The following is a 23,244-nucleotide window of genomic DNA, read 5'->3' as shown; positions in this document are numbered from 1 at the left end:
CTTTAAGTGGATTCCAAAATTATCTTCTCACAAAACATGACAGTTTCTTATATGTAGAGGTCACTAGTACAGATGCTCTTAGTTGCCCCAGCAAAGAACACATGGGACTGCACCTGGCAGCAGAAGTGAGAACAAAGAGGGGAAGAAGGACACTGAACGACTTTCCTACATAGATGCTATCCGCAATTGCACTCTTTAACAAACTCAACTCTATAATCTAATACAGATGGGGAGAACTCTACATAAAACTTAAATACTCTTTTATCCCTGTACATTCTAGTAAAGAACACACGTTCCCTAAGTCTAAGGCACACAAGCTCCTCTGTTTCAGAGTAAGCTATGGAGGAGCAAGATTCTGGCTGAACCCTTTACAATGGAAAGCAACTGACCCTGCACAGAAGACGTGACATTTGTTAGTGCACAACTTACAAGATGCTCTGGCTGCGCTCTGGCTTTAGAGGTTTAAAATATGCACTAAAAAAAACATGAAAAATAATTTACCAGCAATTTATAATTCAAGTTTATATAAAAAAAAAGTGATCGTGTTCTCCTTAAAAAAGAGAGGAAGGGAAGGAGGGAGGGAGGAAGGGGAGAGGAGGAGAGAGGGAGGGAAAGGGAAAACAACTAACCCAACAGCATTTAAAAAGAAAACTGGGAACCACTTCAATGAAAATGACGGAACGTGGAATAGAGCGTTCTACTCAAGTGGCCAGGGGAGGGGTGGCGGTGGGAGGTATCTTGCCTACTAATCATGGTCACACATCCCATGATTACACAATGTCAGTATGCACACAATAGAAATGAAGAATCTGTAAACATAGGTCATGTGAAATTCCTCTCCTACTCCTACAGGACAGGGGTTAGAAACTACCACCTCTAGACACTCAGAAAAGAACTGCATGACACCTGCTACGTAAAGTAATGCTCACTGCTTTTGCTATCAGGACGTCTAGTGTTTAACATCTTTCAAATTCTTGCTCTACAGAGTCGAATACTGTCAAAGTAGATCTGCCCCCAAAATGAAGCATATTTTGGCACCTGTGCTGAATGCTGCTACAAAGACCAGCAAGTGCAAATAAAAACAGTCATGATTCAGTCACATTCATAACTTTTCATAGAAAAATATAAATATATTCCCTGAATTGTAAGACAAAAAATAATCTCAACAGCCAGCTTTCATCATCAATTCCAGTCCTTTCCTCGTTAGAGAACTGGCCTTCCCTCCAGGTCATAAGGCGCAACCACTGAACTCTAGCACATTCTCTAAGCTTCTGTCGTCATCCCCGTCATGGTATCTCACGGTCCTTCTACCCTGGTTTCTCGTTTTGATTTTGGAGCGTCGAAGAACTCTTTTCGATTCTGCATAGTCCACGTCCTCCCAGTCATTATCCTCCACGTTTAACCTAGGACGCTTGCTCTGTCTTTGGCCTCGCACGGTCTTAGCTACGTTAGCTGTAAAAGCTTTACCTTTTCTAAGTACTTTTGCTTTCCCTTTCGTTTTCCTCCTTTTGGTTTTTGTGCTATCAGTACCGTCCACCTCCGACTCCGTTGCAGATCCGCGGTCGGATGACCTGGAGCTGGCGCCGGGCCCGTGCTTCGCACTCCCGGCTGTTTCTGCTGTTCCCGCGTTTCCTAACTCCGGATGCGGTCTCTTCCTGCTCCCTTCTGCCTCTGCGGCTGCTTGCGGATCATCGACCACTTTTGTCTTACTGAAAGGCGCCTTCCCATAGGTTCGGAGTCTTCTGCCATTCCACCTGCGTAGCCCGTAATTCAGTTCTTCTTCAAAGTTATTCTCTGTGGTAGCTTTCTGTGCCCAAGTTGGCTCAGAAGACAGTTTTCTACTCGCCTCGCTCCCGGCAACGTGGCTTTCTGCATCTTCTTCTGAGGACCCAGAGGAGGAAGGCGCGTTTGCTTTGGAAGGTGCGACTGCGTTATCACCACTGGCGTGCCTGCTCCTGTGTTCTGAAGTCCAAACACCTTCCGAGTCCGAGTCTCCGTTTAAGGACTGGCCCGTGTGTTTTGCACTCGCTCCAGAGTCTCGTCCAGGAGGCTGGCCTTCACAGGGAGGCTGTTCATTTGGCACGTCACAGTTTATACCTTCCTCACAATCACTCGAGGTCTTCTTAGCCGTGGCACAGACAAGACGAAGGGGCTTCCTTCTTCCACTTCTGCCTCTAGTGCGTACATTTTCTAAACTGACAAATTCCGTGTTGCTCCTGAGCCTGCTCCTGCTGGCAGCCATCTGAGCACGGCTTCGGCTTCGGGTAACCCTGAGGGCGCCCGTTTTGGCTCCTGACGACTTCTTAGTCACCTTTGAATTGCTCTCTGAGTCACTGGAACAGACCCTTTTCCTGGAGACTTTGCTGCTCTGTTCACTGTCTTGTGATGTACAACCTAAAAATTAAAGTATTTTAATCTTTAATAAAATACATAATTCTAAAGGAATTAAATGTTCAGCATTGAAAACAATTTAAATCCAGAATTCTTATTAGTTTGGAGGGGGATGGCAGTGGATGAGATGGCAGACACCTCTCAACACTGTGAAGTGACCTTCCAGGCCCAGCACTGTTAAGAGTACAGCACATTTGCATGCCCTTAACATAACAGACAATGCTGCTCTTCGGCATGCAAAATAACCACCAGTTTTCAGTCTCCATGAAAACTATCCGAACTCTGCAAGCTTCAATCACACCACTTTTAATCTGAGCTCTAGCCACCTTCTGGTTTTAAACGTAGTCAAGCCACATTTACCAGGAGTTAAACTTCAGCAGTTATTTCACTGCTCTGCACTTCAAGCTATTATGTACAAGGCGGACGAGGACAGTAACTCCTGGTAGAAACACCCAACTCCGCTGCTCCATGAGCGGCTGTCATGGCTGTTGACCACTTCATCGGTCCTACCCTTTCCTTATCTCAAGTGGTCACCACCATGACTCACGCACGTGCTCACCTTGCTTTCCTCAATACGTTACACCCATTACCAAGAGAAGTAAAATCCAATTTATGAAAACAGTAGTTGAGGCTAAGAGTGCTGTGAGGTAGATAAAACTGAGTGTATGTTATCACTAGTTACACACACACGAGAATGTAAGGGATGAAGAGAAAGAGCCCACCATGCCTGGGGCTGGGAGAAACAGCGAGCTAAGAGGCGTCTCACGGGAAACAGTCGGAGTACGCAACAGAAGAAGAGTGGGATTAAGTCAGTGAACACAAGTACATGTTTTCAATTACCTTTGGTAAGCCTGTTTCGTTTTTCTTTTGCTTTGTCACCATCCGAATCTAAATCAGTCTCGGATACGTGATCTGGGAAACACTGAGACACGGCAGGAGGCTCGCGTTCCGGGTGCCCTGAGGCCGGGCGCCGCGGCTCCACTGCGTGAGGTCCACCGCCGTCTCCACCTTTCTCTTCAGAGCCCGAGTCTTCTGAGTCACTGAGGATCTTCGCTTTCTTAGAGAAATTCACATTCTTTCGGCACGTGCTGTTTCCCGGGTCAGAGTCCACTTCCTCGGAAATGCTCTCTGGTGGGAGATTCTGCGGGGAGGCCGAAGGGCCGGCGGTTCTGTTCTGCCCGCTATCTTCATCATGACTTTTAGAATCTTCTTCAGAAGACTCTATTTTAAGAAGTTTTGCTTTGGATGTTGCTGACGTATGGGACTTATAACCATTAGCATGCCAGTTTTTCCGGGCCACTCGCAAACCACTCTCTGACTCGGAATCTCCGCTTTCAGATTCATGAGCAGAATTCCGGACAGCGTGAGCGCTGGACGCTGGCCACGGCCGTCTTTGGACTCGTAGCTCCTCTGCCTCCACTTCTGACCTGAGGCTCTGATCATCTTCAGAATTATGCAGTAACTTTCTTCTAGCCACAGCAGAAGCATTGCGGTGTGGCAGCTTCCTCCCAGAGCATACGCTTTCAGAGCTGGAATTCTCTTCTACATCACTCATTAGCTTTATTTTATTGGCAGCCACAGCAGCGCACTTTCGTAGGACTTTTCGGTTATTTCCAGCTCTGGCTTTTAGAATTCCACCTGTTTCCAATGAATTGTTATCAGAATCACTCAAATAGACTCTCTTTCGAGTAGCTTTTCTGCCACATCCATTTTCTAAAGAAAGAAGACCTAGATTTAAAAATTAACAAGATTAGAAAGAAATTTCTTCAACATTTTCAAGCTATTATTATTATTTAGCTATATACATTTTAAGCTATTATTAGAAAAAAATTTCAACATTTTAAAGCTATTATTAATGTCATCAACATTTTAAGCTATTATTACAATATTATTATAAAGAAATTTCTTAACATTTTAAGCTATTATTATTTACACTAGGAATTTCGTCAATATTTTTAAGCTATTATTATCAACATTTTTAAGCTATTATTTTAAGCTATTATTCTTATTTTTAAGAATAAGGAAATCCTCGTGCTTGGGAGGCTGAGACGACAGGAGGATCACTCAGGTTCAAAGCCAGCCTCGGCTACTTACTGAGGCTCTCAGCAATTTAGCGAGACCTTGTTTCCAAATAAAACTAAAATATAAAATAGGCCTGGGAGCGTAGCCCCGAGGTAGAAGACCCTGGGTTCCATTCCCAGTACCACCAAAAAAATAAATAAATAAAAAAGTAATAATAATAATGAAAACAGTAATTTTCCTTATTCTTAATGCCAAAATTGGTTTCCTTTCTAAATCTGAAAGACCTAACAAACTTTAGTCACAGTCGGTGCATTAATCCGTAACCCGGCCACCAGCTGGAGGCCCTTACCAGCTTTCCTTCGAGCAGCTCTAGTCCTGGTCACCCTGACACTGCTGCCTCTGGACAGCCCACTCCGCAAGGACGACTCCTGAGCTCTTGAGCCCTCTTTACTTTCCTCTGAACTATTTGAAGCTGAAGAGCATGCAGAGGTAGCTAAGGAATCCTCCATTTCGCTTTCTAAGAAAAGCAAAGTGTGAAGTTAGACTCTGTACAAGCAGTTATCTCCTAACGTCATTAACACCATACTAACAACAGACATTTGAAATACGTACAAGGTTGTTTTTTTTTTGGGCGGGTCCGGGGATGGAACCCAGAGGCATCCCACCTCCGAGCTACAGCCCCCACCCTACTTTCTATTCTTTATTTTGAAAGCGGGTCTCACTAAGTTGCAGAGGGCCTTGCTAAGTAGCTGAGACTGTGCGCGAACCGCGATCCTCTGGATCGCAACCTCCCGAATGCTGGGATTACAAGCGTGCGCCACCACACCCAGCTCCACATAATAGAAAATAGGATGAGACAGGTAAAAAAGATTCAATTATGACAGTAAATAGTACTCTAACACCACAAGGCACCAAAATCACTCGGGGCCACACAGAAAAACAGAAGCACCACAGCCTCATCTACACAATGTTAATAATAAAGGGCTGACAGCAGTTACAGCTACACTACCAAAGCAATACACAAACGCCATCAGCTGAGAGCTTACATGACCCTCGATACTTCTTATCTAAAGAGATACAAAAGCCGGGTACAGTAGTATACGCCAGTTATCCCAGTACTTAGGAGCCGAAGACAAAGGAACAGCAAGTTCAAGGCCAGCCTGAACAACACAGCAAAAAACTAAATGGGCTGGGGGTACTGCCTGGAGGTAGAATGCCCCTGGGTTCAATCCCTAGAACAAAAGGTAAAAACTAGGTGAATTACAAAATTATGGGAAATACAATGGAATTCTACTCAGCAATAAAAAACAAAATTTTGTTATTTGCAAGCAAATATAAGGACCAGGAGAACATTACATTAAGTAAGATTAGCCAATCTCAAAGTGAAGGTCATGTATTTTCTCAAATACGCCCAAGCTAGGGAATAAGTGGGATAGCAGAGGACCTTCAGATAATGTAGGAGAAATCTCAGCGGAGCCACGGAGGCGGTCTAAGGGAAGGGCAGGAGGGTCTGTTAGTGGAGACACCGCCTCTATGTGACTATGTGAGTCTCAGCACTCTGTACTGGGCGGGGGTCACCAAGTGCTGTGTGCATGGATGTCAGTGTAAATGTGATTTACATTATGGAACTCTAATGCATCAATAAAAGCAAATTAAAACAAAATTGGAGCCGAGCGTGGTGGCACATGCTTGTAATCCCCGCACTGGGGAGGCTGAGACAAGAGAATCACACAGGTTCGAAGCCACCCTCAGCTACTGAGTGAGGCTCTCAGCAACTTAGTAAGACCTTGTTTCCAAATAAAGTATAAAACAGGTCTGAGAGTATAGCCCAGAGGTAGAAAGCCCCTGGGTTCCACCCCCAGTACCACACACACACACACACACAAAAAAAAAATAGATTCAAATTTGCATAAAATATTATTCCAATATTTGCAAAGCATAGTTCTGATCAAACATATTCTAACTGCTCTGCATTTATTAAATTTTTTTCCTTTTGGTGTGAAGGCCTGTCTTTATTACATTTCCCTCTGATCCTACAGTAACTGAAAACATTACACGTTTGGGTTTTCAACAATGGAATCACAGTGTTTTCTCACCAGAGAGCACAGAATCTTTTCTTAGAGTTATAGATCTACTCCTCCTCTTGCCGCCTGATGACCCTGCTGAATCCGAAGAGTCACCGGAAGTGAGTCCCGAGGAGACACCAGCACTTGTCTTGTGGGCTGCAGCGTACGCCACCCTGCTCGACGCTGGCTGAGAAGGAGAGCCTACCAACTCAGGAATTACTTTAGTCTGAGATTTTAACCGCTTCTGCTTGATATTTCTGGCCAAAGAGATGAACAAAAGAAACAATATTTAACAAAACACAAAGAAACAAGTACTTCAGAGATAAAAATGTATTATCTCTTTATCTAAGAGTAACTTTATGATCAAAATATTAAATGTACTATTAACATCTTATGCTGACATGGATTACTCAAATTTGACATTTTTTTATTCAAATTTCCAATAACGAGTCCTTCAGTTCTTTGGGTAAAATAAGAGTAACCAGTGTCTCTGTAATAAGAGGCATTCATTTATACCTATAAATTTGAGCCTGCTTAAAACACAATTTTCTTTGTAATCTCTTATGTTCCTAAGACAGAGAAGAAACCAACAAAACCTGAACACCCAGCAAAGATTAAAACAGAAAACAACAGACCACAATAGTTCCTTCCCAAGCCCAGCCTGTTTGTGCCTAAGCATCTGTTCACTACGGCCTGCCCCTGCGCTGGAATCACCAGGAAGCAGACTGCAAGCTCCAGGCAAAATACGGGTGTGTGGGAGTGTTTATGTTTGGATAGTCTTATTTTCCTTTAAAAGGAAACAGACTTTTTTTTTTTTTTTTTGGTGGTACTGCGGATGGAATCCTTCTACCTCCGGGCTACATTCCCAGACCTATTTTATATTTTATTTGGAAATAGGGCCTCTTAAGCCAGCGAGGCTGACTTCAAACCTGCGCGATCCTCCTGTCTCCACCTCCCAAGTGCAGGGATTACAAACGTGCGCCACCACGCCTAGCCAAACAGACATTTAAAAGGAGTGTTTAAGCCGGGTATGGTGGTGCATGTTTATAATCCCAGTGCTTGGGAGGCTGAGACAGGAAGATCGCACAGGTTCGAAGCCAGCCTCAGCTACTTTGTGAGGCTCTCAGTAACTTAGTGAGACCCTGTTTCCAAATAAATTATAAAACAGGGCTGGGGGTATAGCCCCCAAGTACTATAAAACAAACAAACAAAAAAACAGGGTGTTTAAACACTTAAGCTTAAAGATATCCACAATTCTTTAAAGCACTATTTATATAATGATAAAGAAAATTCAAGTTTATTATATCAGGTTTTTAACTGCCATTAATACCAACACAGGGCAGATAAATTTTAAAATTTACACTTATAAACTTAACTTTTAACAGTAGGCAAGTTTTAATACCTTAAAAGTAAAAAAGCCAGGCGTAGTGGAGCACGCTTGTAATCCCAGCATCTGGGTGGCTAAGAGAGAAGGATCATGGTTCGTAGACAAGCCTCAGCTACTTAGTGAGGCCCTTTACAACTCAGTGAGACCCTGTTTCAAAAAAAAAAAAAAAAAAGTAAAAAAATAGGGCTGGGAGTGTAGTTCAAAGGTACAGTGTCCCTGGGTTCTATCCCTAGTACCACACACACAAAAAGTAAATAAAAAATAAAATATAGGGCTGGGCTGTCGCTCAGAGGTAGAATGTCCTTGGGTTCCATCCCCAGTAACACACACACACACACACACACACACGCGCGCGCGCGCGAAAGCTTTCTTTCACTTTTTATCTTATATCCTTTTCAAATTTTCCTAATTTAAAGAGAAGAGGTGCCAGGCATGGTGGCACATGCTTGTAATCCCAGTACTTGGGAAAATGAGACAGGAGGATCGCAGGATTGCAGCCAGCCTAAGCTACTTAGTGAGGCCCTCCTAGTGAGACCCTTTCAAAAATAAAGAATAAAAAATAGAGCTAAGGGTGTACCTCAGAGGTAGAATGCTCCTGGGTTCAATTTGCAATACTATAAATAAATAAGGCTTTTTCGATTAAAAAAAATTAAAAATCTGCACAAAAACAGCCAAATCCTGAGAGTCACTTTATAAATAAATGGCTCTTAATGTCAGTCAAGAATTGGACTGGCTGGGGAAGGGAGGACTACCCCGAAGACATTACTGAGTCAACAGTAGGCAGTATATAAGGTATTTGGTTATAACTTGAAGGACGTTCTTGGAAAACCCACACTAAGTATTCACGGGTGAAGAGCATTATATTAAGGAGTCCTTTTCAATGATTCAAAAGAAAAGAAGCACATATATGGCAGAGAAGACCCAGGCATGACGCCCTGCCGCCTAGTGATAGCACCGCCCTCCGCCCAAGGAGGAGTGCGAGTGAGATGGTGCCGGGGCCTGGCGTGCACCTCCAGCGTGCTGCCTTCCCCACAGTCGGGCAATGGGTGGCACATTCGACCAGCGATAACCAAGTGCAGCATGACAGAGAGGCAAGAGAAGACTTAAGTACTCAGTATGAAGTGTGTTTGTGTAAATTCTAAGTCACAAGACAGATGAGCAAGAACTAAGTCCTTTGCCTGATCAACATGACTGTCATATTAATGCTGTTACTACACGCATGAAAGCAGGGACGTGTGTCACCACATTCTCTCACCAAAGAAGTTAAAATATGAAAAGGTGCCAAAACAACCATTTCAGAACTCTGGAAATTAACCAAAGGCAGAACATGAACTGAAAAGTACTTTTTTTGTGTGTGTGTGGTACTGGGGTGGAACCCAGGGGCCTTCTACCTCCGGGCTATACTCCCAGACCTTTTTTGTATTTTATTTGTCAACAGGGTCTCACTAAGTTGCTGAGAGCCTCACTAAGTAGCTGAGGCTGGCTTCGAACCCGTGCGATCCTCCTGTCTCAGCCTCCCAAGCGCGGGGATTACAAGCGTGCGCCACCACGCCTGGCTGAAAAGTACTTAATAAGGAAACACTAAAACTGGGTGAGAGAACTGAGGTTCGTGGCATTCAATTGGGGCTGTTCTCAGGCAGGCAGGAGAAAACACTACTGCTGCTGACTCTGAAACAGGGCCCAGAGCGCCACTGCTCCGGGCCGTGCACTGCAGGAGCAAGCAAAAGTCCACTTTAAAAGAAGATGGAGGGAGGCCGGGGACGTGGCTCACTCGCTAGCCTGGCACACCTTTGCATGCAGGGCTTCGCTCCCACCCCCAGCACTGGAGGAGAAACAAAACTAAACGGGAAGCTGGGCATGGTGATGCCCAGCTTATGCCTGCAATCGCAGTACTTGGGAAGGTGAGGCAGGAGGATCATAGGTTCGAGGACAGCCTCAGAAAGTAGACTTTCATCAACCTAATAAGACCCTGTTTCAAAATAAAAATAAAATATGGCTGGGGGGGTATAGCTCAGAGGAATGCCCCTGGGTGCAATCCCCAGTATCACCACCACCAAAAAATTAAATAAAATGCATTGTGCATTTTATTTTGTTTTTACAACTGATACTAATAAAGTGCATTATATCTAATAAACATTTCTCTTAATCAAATGATCGAAGGCCATAAACAGCATTTACCAAAAGGCTACTTCTTAGGCAAAAGAAAAATAACTTTAATCTTTACTAAAAAATTTAAAATCTGTACAACAGCTCTATATTTAAAAATATATCCGAAGCCGGGCGTGGTGGCGCACGCTCGTCATCCCAGCATTCGGGAGGCTGAGACCAGAGGATCGCAGTTCATGGACAGCCTCAGCTACTTAGTGAGGCTCTCAGCAACTTAGTGAGATCTGGTTTCAAAATAAAGAATAAAAAATAGGGAAGGGGGTGTAGCTCAGAGGTCGAATGTCCCTGGATTCCATTCCCAGACACGCAAAAAAACAGTAAAAAATTAAAAAAATAAAAATAATGCATCTGAGCTATAAAAACTTTTGATTAGTCTTTTATGGATACAGAGCACGCTAAACAAAAGTTAAACATTTTTAGCATAATTAAGTCAAAGCAGCGTCAAAAGCTTAAATAAAACACATGGCACACAGAGCTTGCCGCAGCGGCTTACCTGACGCCCCTGGCACCGCCACAGTTTTGCCTTTGCTTGAACCTCTGGCTTCGTCTAAGTTTGTCATTGAACTTTTGACCAATTTTAAAATCATAAGAGATTTTCTTCATTTTTTCTTCAAATAAGGCAGACAACCTCAATGTCATACTATAAATCTGCAAGGATATAAAAGCAGAACTATAACCATAAACTTTGTGGAGAGGGGGCACTGGGACTGAACCCAGGAGCATTCTATCTCCGAGCTACACTCCCAGCCCTATTTTTTTTTTATTCTTTATTTAGAAACATAGTCAATGTTGCAGAGGAACTAAGTAGCTGCAGCTTACTGTGAACCTGTGATCCTACCTCAGCCTCCCAAGTATGTAATTACAAATGTGTGCCACCACACCCAGCTTAAAGTAGTTTTAATTAAAATCACGGAGTTGATTTATATTTTGATAATTGTAGATAATGGTTAATCGACCATTTCCAATGTGTCCCCTCCCCCAGCCATGATCTGCAAAAACAGGAAATATAAAAAAAAAAAAGACCTCTGCGACATAAGAGAGTAGTTTTATCTTTTTTTTTTTTTTTTTTTTTTGCGGGCCTGGGGATAGAACCCAGGGGACATCTGACCTCCAAGCTACATCCCCTGCCTTATTTTTTTATTCTTTATTTTGAAACAGGGTCTCCCTGAGTTGCTAAGGGCCTCACTAAGTAGCTGAGGCTGTCTGCGAACCGCGATCCTCCTGTCTCAGCCTCCCGAATGCTGGTATTACAAGTGTGCGCCACACCACGCCTGGCTAAGAAAGTAGTTTTAAGTCAAACACCACAATATAGGACTGTCTACATAAATGGATCTCAATTGTTTCTTTTTTCCCCACTTTTACATCAACATGTAAAAACACGTTCCTTCTCTTAGTCTGAAAGCTGGTTCTTTTAAGGCTACTTATTTAGGTAGCAAAAGAAGAGTGTGATTTTGGGGCAATGGAACAAAAGAACTTTTACACCAAACCAGTCTCTATTTGTAGTTTGATTCTGATGCCAGCTATCTCTTATCAATTACAAAAAGACGCCTTGATTCCAAAGGGGGAAAAAAAAATCTTAGGACTTTTAAAACATGTAAGAATTATTTAATTTTTATAATTAAATGAGATCAAATATTTAAAATAATATGCAGCAATACTGGAAACAACTTCTGATCTAACTGTATTTACAGAACTATGATCATCTGAATTCACGTGTGAAAATCACTGTGAAAGTCTAATGTTCACAAGTACTAATCTTCTGCACTACAGTGGATGGGAAAGACATCTCAACACTAAAGAGCTTAAAAAACAGTTTGTGAGATGTATAAATTTTATATGATTCTCACATATGTGTATCTTTGTCAAAAATATGTCAAATACTTGTATAGCTGGGCGAGGTGGCACAAGCCTGTAACTCCAGTATTTGGGAGGCCGAAACAGGAGAATCGCAGGTTCATGGCCAGCTCCAGAAACTTAGCAAGGCCCTCCACAACTGTTTCAAAATAAAAATTTTTTAAAAGGGCTAGGAGCCAGATGTGGTACATGCCTATAACCAGTACTTGAAGACTGAGGTCTCAGGAGGATCGCAGGCGCAAGGCCAGCCCCAAGCAACTAGCGAGACGCAGAGCTGCCTAGCGAGACCCTGCTTGAATACAGCCTCTTCTACATTCTTAGTACTCCCGCACTGGAGGCCATGAGTCTGTCTGTCTCCTAGAGGTGGCAATCTGATTCTTCTATAGGTGCGCTCTTGACACATAAACCAATCAACCTGAGCCCAGGACTCTAAACATCACCTCTATCAATACTGCCCTTACCAGCCAGGCATGGTGGCACATACTTGTAATCCCAGTACTTGGGAGGCTGAGACACTAGGATCATAGGTTCAAGGACAGCCTCAGCAAGTAGTGAGAGATTTTCATCAACTTAGCAAGACCTCATTTCCAAACAGAATAGGGCTGGGCGTGGTGGCACATACTTGTCATCCCAGGATTCGGGAGGCAGAGACTGGAGGATCGCAGTTCATGGAAAGCCTCAGCTACTTAGCGAGAACCTTCGCAATTCAGTGAGACCCTGTTTCAAAAAATAAAAAGACTACAAAAATAAGATCAGGGGTGTAGCTTGGAGGTAGAATGCCCCTGGATTCCATCCCCAGTACTGCAAAAAAACAAAAAAACACAAACTGACAACCAATCAGACAAACCTCCTAGAACAACGAGTGCTGGCAAAGGTGTGGAAAAATCAGAATTCTTCCTTTGTTGGTGGGAATTAAAATGCTGCAGCCATCATGGAAAGCAGTTTAGTGGTGCCTGATAGGTTAGCATCTACGACTTTTTTTGTTTTGTAGTACTGGGGGTGGAACCCTGGGGCTTTCTATCTCCGGGCTACATCCCCAGTCCTACTTTTTATAATTTATTTGAAAACAGAATCTCACTCAGTAGCTGAAGTTGGCTTCGAACCTATGCGATCCTCCTGTCCCCGCCTCCCAAGTGCTGAGATGACAAGGATGCCCACCACACTGGCTGAGCATTGACTTTTATGTGCAAATATTAAAAAGAATTAACAGCAAAGACTGAGGCATGTATCCATATTCCAAACAAAATTCACTACAGCATCTACGGATACGAAGGGCTGAAATTAGGGGCATTCTACCTCTGAGTAACACCCCCAACCCTACTTATTTTTTATTTTGAGCAGGGTCTTGCTAAATAACAGCAATTTTAAATGTCCAAAATGGCCGGGCGTGGTGGCGCACGCTTGTAATCCCCGTGTTTGGGAGGCGGAGACAGGAGGATCACGCAGGTTTGAAGCCAGCCTCGCTGGCTTAAGAGACCTTGTTTCCAAATAAAACATATAAAATAGGTCTGGGAGTGTAGCCTGGAGGAAGAAGGGTTTCCAGGAACCCCAGTGCCACAAAAAAAAAAAAAGTCCAAAATGAAGAAATAGCAGGGTATGGTTGTGCACAACTCTAATTCCAGTACTTGGGAGGCTGGAACAGGAGGATCATAGGCTAGAGAAGAATCTGAGGAATTTAGCAAGACTCTTAACATAGGAAGATCCTGTTCCACAATAAAAGTAAATAAAAGGCTGAAGGTTTCATCCTCAGTACCACACACACACAAAAAAAGCAGAAAGAGCCCGACCTTCCATCAATAGATGAGTGGGTGAAGTGTGTTACACCTGTACAATGGAATGTTATTTGGCCATCAAAAAGGAAATAAGGTTCTGCCACATACCACAACATAGACAAGTCTTTAAGACGTATGAAATTGTGATTCAAAACTTGACACAAAGGACAAGCATGCTATATGGTACAAGGTTTATATGAACATTTAGACATTCACAGAAACAAAACACAGAACGAGCATACCAAGGGCTGAGGGAAGAAGAGAGACGAAGAACCATTATTTAGTGGTGAGAACGTTTCTGTTTGGGGTGGTAAGGTTTTGAAATATTGTGAACGTGATACATCACTGAACTGGATGCTGAAAATGGTCAAAATGACAAATTTTACTACACATATTTAACCATGACTTCTTTGTGTGGGGGGTACTAGGATGGAACCCAGGGGCACTCTTACCTCTGAGCTCCCCCCAGCTCTACTTTACTTTGAAACAGTCTCATTAAGTTGCAGTGGCCTAAAAGCTGCTGCGGCTGGCCACACACCTGCCACCCTGAGGCCCCCTCTCGCCTACCAAGTACAGCTATTACAAGTGCACAACCACACCCAGCTTCACCCAATCTTGAAAATTTGATTGGCTACACCAAACACCATGGTATTATATGCTTTAAATGAATAAATTATATATGTGTCCTCAAATATGTATTTCCTTTAAGGGGAAAAAACAAAAATAAGTTTATTTTCTCTCTGAAAATAAGTCTTAGAAATCATGACTACGACAAAGTCCAAAACTTGAAAAAATGTTAGGCTTGAATGTTAAAATGATCCAGTAAGCAATCTGGATATCAAAGGCATAAAGACTTCCCAAGCTGACACTAACGCAACTCAGGAGAAGGCTTATATTAATCGATGAGGGCAAAGTGGAGCTGAGGCCAAGAGTTCATTAGCAATGCCAGTCACAGATTGCAGACAGAAAATAGAGAGCATTAAACAAGCATTCTACTTCACACCCTGCTTTACAGCAGATCTGAAGTACCGGGCACACTGACTAAAAGGTGATGTTTATGAGAAGTCACAGAGGATGGGACTGGGCATGGTGGTGCACACTTGTAATCCCAGCACTCAGGAGGCAGAGAGGGGAGGATCGGGGCTCGCGGCCAGCCTCAGCTGCTTAGTGAGGCCCTCTGCTACTCAGAGACCCTGTTTCAAAATAAAGGGGAAAAAAAAAAAGGGCTGGGGGTGTAGCTCGGAGGTAGAATGGCCCTGGGTTCCATTGACAGTGCCTCAAAAAAAAAAAAGGTCGTCGCTGAGGATGGGTAAGTATTGCTGTTTATACCTCACCAAGTACTGAAAAATCCAACATAAAACAAAAACCGAAGGGTGTGCTCTCCAGTCACATTCACAGATAAGTCAGATGGCGCGTGTGTCATTGTTCAGCTCCAACGTCAGCACTGTCAGCAGTCCCATGCCTGCTTCACATTTTGCTGTTATTACTTCCAACATCTCCAATCCCCTTCTAAGTGCCCGATAGGCACAGGCGCACGCGTGCACACGCATACACTCGCACTGTCATCAAGTGTGCTCGCGTTGTCCTGGTGCCTGCATTCTCACCGATCTTCATTTTTTCAGAAAACTTTAGGAGCTAATGATAAGCATCCGCCGTGGCACGACAGGGCAACAGGGACGGCTCCGTCCTTATACCGGTCTTACTTAGTAATGAGTTCTCTTTGGTCCAACCTCTACCAACAAGTAAAAAAAGCACACTCTTCATTCATGATATTTTTAATAAACTACTTTAAAAATTACCTTGGATCTTTTGTTTGGCGTATATGCTTTTGCATTGCTAAATATCAATCGGATGTCTTTGCAGAATTCCAGAGGGCTGTCATAATTTCCTGCTTCTAGAGTTTCTCTCACTGTTCCAAAATCCATTGGCGTATCTATAATATCTCGGTAATCCTGGGTTTTAAAAATAATTAGTTCATACATGCACATTTTGCTTTTAAAAATGAAACCACAGAAGACCTCTAAAATATTTAAACTGACAGGGAAGAAAAAAGTTAAAAGGCTGTTAATTCACTAATAATGTTTACACAAGTTGGGCACGATGGAGCCAGGAGTGGTAACGAATGCTTGTAATCCTAATTTTTGGAAGGCCGAGACAAGACTGCAGGTTCGAGGGGAGCCTCAGCAAGTAGTGAGAGCATCATCAACCTCAGGAAGCAGTCTCAAAACAGAAACTTAGAAAGTGGGCTGGGGGTACAGCTGGGAGGTAGAATGTCCCTGGGTTCAATTCCCATTAAAAAAAAAAAAGCTGGGCACGATGGTGCCCACCTAACCCCAGGTGTTGAGAGGCGAGGAGAAGCTCAGGTCTGAGGCCAGCCTCAGCAACTTTGTGAGACCTTGTTTCAAAAGAAAAAGTAAAAAGGCCTCGAGGTATATAGCTTTGAGGGAGAGTGCTTCTGAGTTCGATCTTCAATACCCAAATGTTCATTCTGGCTCGGCATGGTGGCATGTGCCTGTAACCCCAGGATTCGGGAGGCCCAGAAAGGAGGACCCCAAGTTCTAGTCCAGACTCAACGAGCGACTCAGCAAAACCTTAATGTTCACTAAGCTGCGGAGGGTCTTGCTAAGTTGCTTAATAAAAAATAAATAAAAATAAGCTGTTTAATAAAAAAGAAAACTTAGTAAGAACCTATTTTTCAAAATGAAAATCAAAAGAGCTGGGGGTGTAGTTCAGAGATAGCATGCCCCTGGGTTATATTCCCAGTACAAAGAAAAAAAAAATCAATTTTAAAAAGTGTTTCTCAGGACACGGGTGGTTTTACTTCCTGCTCTATCTTCTTCTGTGATTCTGATCTTCCTACAGTAAATCTATGACATTAAAAAATGTCTAGGTCATCTTCCACTCCTGTATGTGAGAAGTGAAGTTCATCCGTTTAGTTTTCTAGTACCGCTGATGGTGCACAGAAAACAGATAACAAATGTAGCTACGGTGAACGAAGCCTAAACTCTTCACTGGCTTAGCGTCTCAGCCAACGTAGCGCTAAGAGAAAGCATGCTAACAGCCTCCTCTCTAAAGTTTCATTTAAATAACTACCCCATCTCCTCATCCCAAACAAGAAAGCCCAAACGCCCAAACAATGGGAACTTACTGGATATTCCACCAAATCAACAGGTTGTCTAAATGGCTCAGAATCTTCACACTGAAAAATTAAGTTCACTAGTTCCTTACACTGTTTCTTCCAGTTGTTTTCAACATAGTTGGTAGCTTTGCCACTCCTTCTTCTCCAGTCATGGACCTAAAAATACAGTTGTATACTGAGTTTTCAGCCTAAGAAAAAAACGATCATGCTAAGGAACATGACTGGTAAAAATACAACTGAGCTGTATTTTTCTCGGTATCAATTGAACTGTGGTTAGACTGTCTAGTGGGAAAAATACTCATTTCTATAAAACCCTAAATCCTGTCACATGTTGTTCTAAACATATATGCCCAGAAACAGTATTTTAAAACTAGCCATTTTTCTAGCTATACTACTCCTGAGTACTGTTCCAAAGGGATCGAAATCAGAAAATTACAGTAATATATGCATACCCATGCTTATAGCAGCACAATTCACAACAGCCAAATTATAGAACCAACCTAGGTGTCCATCAACCAAGAAATGAATTACAAGATTATGAGAAATACACACAACGGAATTCTGCTCAGCAATCAAGAAGAATGAAAAAATGTCATTTGCAGGAAAGCGGCTGGACCTGGAGAGCACCACGCCAAGTGAGATCACCAATCGCAGACAGTGAAGGGTCCTAGGTGTCCTCTCATAAGCAGAAGCCGGGAGTAACTGGGACACCAGAGGGGCTCCAGGGAATGGAGGGGAAACTCCAGTGGAGCCGGGAGGCGGTCGGGGCAGGGCAGGACTCACTGCCCTCGCCATTCAGTGCGTATGTGAGAACACCAACGCCAGCCCCAGTGCCCGCAGGAGGAAGGCGGGCGTGGGGAGGTACGCCCACTATCAGAAAGGCCTACATTATGATGGGAGGCGACACTGCACCAAGAGAAGTGTAAAGTAACATTTTACAATATAAAAAAAAAAATAAAACTAGCCATTTAAAACATTTTCACATAACAAGTTTTTAGGGGAAAATTACATGACAAGCTTTGAAAAGCAAATTGCAACAAGGGCACATTGTCCAGTAAAACGGTTATTCCACACCTTTCCCAAGTTAGTAAAATGTGTTTTGATAAAGTGACAGAATTACAGTCCTACCAAAGATGTTCACACTCTAGTTCTCAAAACCTATAACTAAGCTGGGTGTGGTGGCGCACACTTGTCATCCCAGCATTCAGGAGGCTGAGACAGGAGGATCTTGGTTCGAGGACAGCCTCAGCTACTTAGTGAGGCCCTCTGCAACTTAGTGAGATCCTGTCTCAAAATAAAGAATAAAACGGTCGGGCATGGTGGCGCACGCTTGTAATCCCCGCGCTTGGGAGGTGGAGACAGGAGGATCTCGCAGGTTCGAAGCCAGCCACGCTGGCGTAAGAGACCCTGTTTCAAAAATATAAAATAGGTCTGGGAGTGTAGCCCGGAGGTAGAAGGGCTTCCAGGAACCCCAGTACCACCAATAAAAAAAATAATAGGAAGAAAGAAAGAAAGAAAGAAAGAAAGAACAAACGAACGAAAGAAAGAAGAAAGGAAGGAAAAGAAAAAAATTTGGCTGGGGGTATAGCTCACTGATAGAATGTCCCGAGGTTCCATCCCCAATACAAAAAAAACTCTAGGCCAGGCATGCTGGCACACTCTTATAATCCCAGTACTTAGGCTAAAACAGGAAAATCACAGGTTCACTGCCAGCCTCCACGATTTAGTGAGCCCTCTGCAACTCAGTGAGACCTTGTTTCAAAATAAAGAATAAAAACAGGGCTGGGAGTACAAGCTTGGAGGTAGAATGCCCTGGGTTCCATCCCCAATAATGTGTGCACGTGTGCACGCACACACCAATACCAATTTAAACACCCATAACTAAAGCCAGGCATAATGGTGTATGTCTCTAATCCCAGTACTTGGGAGGCTAAAAGAGGATCACTGCACGTTCAAGGTCAGCTTCTGCAACTTAGCTCTCAGGAACCTGCTGGGAATTTCTTTTCTTTTTCTTTTTTTTTTTTTTTTTTTAAGGTGGGGGAGATGTTTATTTGGTTTCTGGTACTGAGAGTTGAACCCAGAAGAATTCTAACCTTCAAGCTACACCAGCCAGATTTTATTTCTTTTCTTTTCTTTTTTTTTTTTTTGATGGTACTGGGGGTGGAACCCAGGAGCTTTTCTACCTCCAGGCTATATTCCCACACCTATCTTTTTATCTTTTATTTGGGAACAGGGTCTCACTAAGTTGCTAAGAGCCTCACTAAGTAGCTGAGGCTGGCTTTGAACCTGTGCGATCCTCCTGTCTCAGCCTCCCAAGCGTGGGTATTACAAGCGTGCACCACCACGATGGGTTTTTATTTATTTGGAAATAGCAGCTTACTAGGTTGCTGAGAGCCTAAGTTGCTACGGCTGGCTTTGAACCTCTTATCTTCCTGTTTCAGCCTCTCAAGAACTGGGATTACAAGCATGGGTCATTGTGCTTGGCTGAGACAGTTTCAAAAAACAAAAAATAAAAAAGGCTGGGGTGTAGCTCAGAGATAGAAGGCCCCTGGGCTCAATACCCAGTAACATTAAGGGGAAAAAAGAAGAACTATGGATTTTCTTACATGGGAATTGGAACTATGTAGAAAGGATTAAAAATACCGGCAACTTTGAGATGGGAGAAGATAATAAATTAATTGCATGGCCCAGTGAAATCCCCTAAGGGTCGTCATATGGAAGGCAGATTGGTAAGAGTCAAAGAAAGACTGAGAGCGCCAATGCTGCTGGCATGAAGACAGAACAAGAGGGCCGGTGGTCAAGGACCGGGGGCAGCCTCTGGAAGCTGGAGAAGGCAGACCACTCCCCTCCAGGAGGTTGCCTCCCTGCCAACACTATGACAGCCCAGTGAGACTCAGGTCGAACTTCTGATCCAATAAACTGTGGAATAACAGACTTGATAATTTAGGCAACTAGATCTGTCATTTGCTCCAGCAGACAAATGCAGAAACTAAGCCCTGGAGGAGTCCATTTGAAACGAAAATCATGTGCCGGGCGTGGAGGCGCACACTTGTCATCCTCGTGCTTTGGAGGCAGAGACAGGAGGATCGCGCAGGTTTGAATCCAGTCTCGCTGGCTTACGAGACCCTGTTTCCAAATAAAAAAAATAAGCCAGGCGTGGTGGCTCATGCTCGTAATCCCCGCGCTTGGGAGGCGGAGACAGGAGGATCGCGCAGGTTCGAAGCCAGCCACGCTGGCTTACGAGACCCTGTTTCAATATATAAAATAGGTCTGGGAGTGTAGCCCGGAGGTAGAAGGGCTTCCAGGAACCCCAGTACCCCCCACACACACACACACCAAATTAAAAAAAAAAATATTATCCCGGAGGTAGGAAGGTTTCCAGGAACCCCAGTACCATCAAAAAAAAAAAAAAAAAGGAAAGGAAATTATGTTAAAATGGTGTTATCTGGAACAAGCATATGATGAAAAAGTATTTGATTAAAGAAAACGCAAGCCCAGCGTGGTGCCACACACCTGCAATTCTAGTCCTAGGGAGGCTGAGACAGGAGGGTCACAGGTTCGAAGACTGCTCCAGCAACTTGGCAAGGCCTTCAACAACCTATTGAGACCCTGTTTCAAAAACAAAAGATAAAATAGAGCTGAGGGTGTAGCTCAGAGGTAGAATGCCCCTGGGCTCCATCCCAGTACAAAACAAAAAACCCAAACTGAAGGAGCAACAGGATGAATTTAAAAAAAAAAATTTAGGATGAAATTTTAAATGACCGACATTTAATGTTTTAACCTTTTTTTTTTTTTTTTTGGTGGTACTGGGGGTGGAACCCAGAGGCTTTCTACCTCCGGGCTATACTCCCTGACCCATTTTTATATTTTATTTGGAAACAGGGTCTCACTAAGTTGCTGAGAGCCTCACTAAGCAGCTGTGGCTGGCTTTAAGCCTGTGTAATCCTCCTGTCTCAGCCTCCCAAGCGTGGGGATTACATGCATGTGCCACCACGCCCAGCTTGTTTTAACCATTTTTAAGAATGATTTTTTTTTTTTTTTGTGGTACTGGGCCCTTCTACCTCCAGGCTACACTCCCAGACCTATTTTATACTTTTTTATATTTGGAAACAGGGTCTCTTAAGCCAGCTCGGCTGGTTTAGACCTGCCCGATCCTCCTGTCTCTGCCTCCCAAGCGTGGGGATTACAAGCAGGCGCCACCACGCCCGGTTTAAGAATGATTTTTAATTAACCTATTATATTAGAACTTAAAAAAGCTGCTGGTGACACCCCTTTGTTGCACCCAATTCTTGTCTTTCATCATCTTCCCAACAAGCCCATTTCTTTTTCTTTTTTCTTTTCATTTTTCCCGGTGGTGCTCAGGATTGAATCCAGAGGCAGTCTACATCCCTAGCTCTAGTTTATGTTTTATGTCGAAACAGAGTCTCACTAAATTGCTGAGGTTGACTTTGAACCTGCAGTCCTCCTGTCTCAGCCTTCCAAGTACTGTGATTCCGGTGTGCATGAGCACGCGGGCTCCTCTATTTACTTACTTAGACTTCTGCAGTACTGGGTTCTGACCTGACCTCACACTTGACTGGGCTGCATCCGCATCACTTTTTAAACCTTATTTTGAGAGTCTCACAAAATTGCCAAGGAAATCCTTGAACTTGCAATCCTCATGCCTCAGCCAAATGAGGAGCTGGGATTACAAACGTGTACTCCCACACCTGGCACAGATCTCCATTTATTAAACATTTCAGTCACCAAATCATCGTCATTTTCCCCTGGAAAGGTCTCCTCTGTTCGTGTCCACTCCACAAGGGCACATCCCCATCTCCTGTGACAGCTGCGTTACTCCCACTCCACTCATCTGTTCTTGCTGCAAAACTGACCGCAATTCAAATGTAAATGAAACCCCTGGATTTCAATCTGCTCCCAACATAAAAGCCAGACAGAACACCTTGCATCCTGGCTCCACAGCGAGGCCAGTGCATGCCCGGGGACATGCGGATTTTCGTGTCTTTTCTCTGTCTTTGCTCTGATACCCCTCTGCCCCACCTGTTTCCTTGATTGTCCCCATTTCCTCTGCAAATACAGCACAAATCACCTCTCTTGAACTAAACATTTACTAACCAGCGTTTAGTGATTTCTCCTATTTCTCATTAAATATTCAGTATCTATAATTAATTATCTTTTCAAAAACAAATCTAAAATCTAAGGACAAAGACCAGATTTTAAAACGAAGAATAAACTACAATAGCGAATCGTGCAGAGTAACTTACTCTCCTTCTTCCAGAAGATGTTTTAGGAAGATCACTATCATCCTAGGAATAAAAAAAAGAGTACACTAAGTGCTCAGATTCTCATTACAAGTAAAATAATCAATAAAATTATCAAAACACTTGATCTCATCAGGTTTTTTTTTTTTTTTTTTTTTTTGCTGTAATGGGGGTGGAACCCAGGGGCATTCTACTTCTGAGCTACACCCCCAGCCCTCTATTTTAGTCTTTATTTTGAAACATGGTCTCACTGAGTTGCAAAGGGCCTCAATAAGTAGTTGAGGCTGGCCGTGAACCTTGATCCTCCTGTTTCAGCCCCACCACGTCTAGCTCAAATTACATGTTATCAACAAAATCTCAAAAGACAAACTAGTAGGCCTTATCTGTGGCACCCAGGCTTCAAATATCAGCCACCTTAACTAGCTTTTTCACATGTCCTCAGGAAAGGGACCAATCCCAAGCTTCAGGAGCACTGCTGCAGAAAGCTGCTCTGTGTGTTACCTCAACACAAAATACACAAAGCTGCTTCCAGTTTTTATTTCCATCCATAACTTCCCAGAAGCATGCTCTCCTGCAATTCCTAGATTCTGTATTTTATACATTTTCTTATTCTCTAAAACAGTACTGTATCTATTTTTATTTTTATATTAACAAAAAACACAGTAAGAATGTGTGTAGAAATTAACATTATATATTGTCTTAATCCTTCTTGAAAGTCCATTCTAGAGCCTGATTCTGTATGAAGTGAAATCACACAACGATTTTGCTATTTGTCCCTGTACTAATTACATATCAGTATGTACTATCTTGAGTAAGAGATTCAGGCACTTTGAGCAGAGTCAAGTTCATTAACTTTTAATTAAGATTAAACTCAACACTCAGATGTAGAGTGTGTGTGTGTGCGCGCGTGTTCGTGTGTTATATCTGGTATGTGGTATGTATTGAAGTATGTGTGTTTGTGTTTGTGGTGTGTACTAGGGATTGAACCCAGGGGCATTCTGCCTCTAAGCTAAAACCTCAGCCCTGTTTTATTTTTATTTTAAAGCAGGATCTCCTTAGATTGACGAGACTACTTGCTAAAGCTGTCCTCAAACCTACGATCCTCCTGTCTCAGGCTCCCAAGTACTGGGATTATATTAGCGTGCGACATCATTCCCAGTTTCCAAGGTACTTTTTAAAATATAAC

General features: G+C 43.2%; 1 protein-coding gene across 1 annotated transcript in view; it reads right to left on the bottom strand.

The window, feature by feature from the left end:
- BRWD1 (bromodomain and WD repeat domain containing 1) overlaps window positions 1-23,244 on the bottom strand; it is a gene marked incomplete at both ends in the record, with an annotated part of 111,250 nt that overhangs the window by 11,669 nt on the left and 76,337 nt on the right. The window contains 8 exons of the mRNA XM_080696450.1: window positions 1,468-2,394; window positions 3,232-4,119; window positions 4,763-4,930; window positions 6,510-6,736; window positions 10,526-10,680; window positions 15,458-15,610; window positions 16,807-16,953; window positions 22,062-22,103. Of these exons, the coding sequence (XP_080552576.1) occupies window positions 1,468-2,394; window positions 3,232-4,119; window positions 4,763-4,930; window positions 6,510-6,736; window positions 10,526-10,680; window positions 15,458-15,610; window positions 16,807-16,953; window positions 22,062-22,103 (2,707 nt within the window). The remainder of the gene's footprint in view (window positions 1-1,467; window positions 2,395-3,231; window positions 4,120-4,762; window positions 4,931-6,509; window positions 6,737-10,525; window positions 10,681-15,457; window positions 15,611-16,806; window positions 16,954-22,061; window positions 22,104-23,244) is intronic.

The sequence above is a fragment of the Muscardinus avellanarius genome, assembly GCF_963383645.1.
Source record: "Muscardinus avellanarius genome assembly, chromosome: 5".
NCBI lineage: Eukaryota > Metazoa > Chordata > Mammalia > Rodentia > Gliridae > Muscardinus > Muscardinus avellanarius.
The sequence above is the reverse complement of the archived record's forward strand: the minus strand, read 5'-3'. Positions and strand labels throughout refer to the sequence as shown.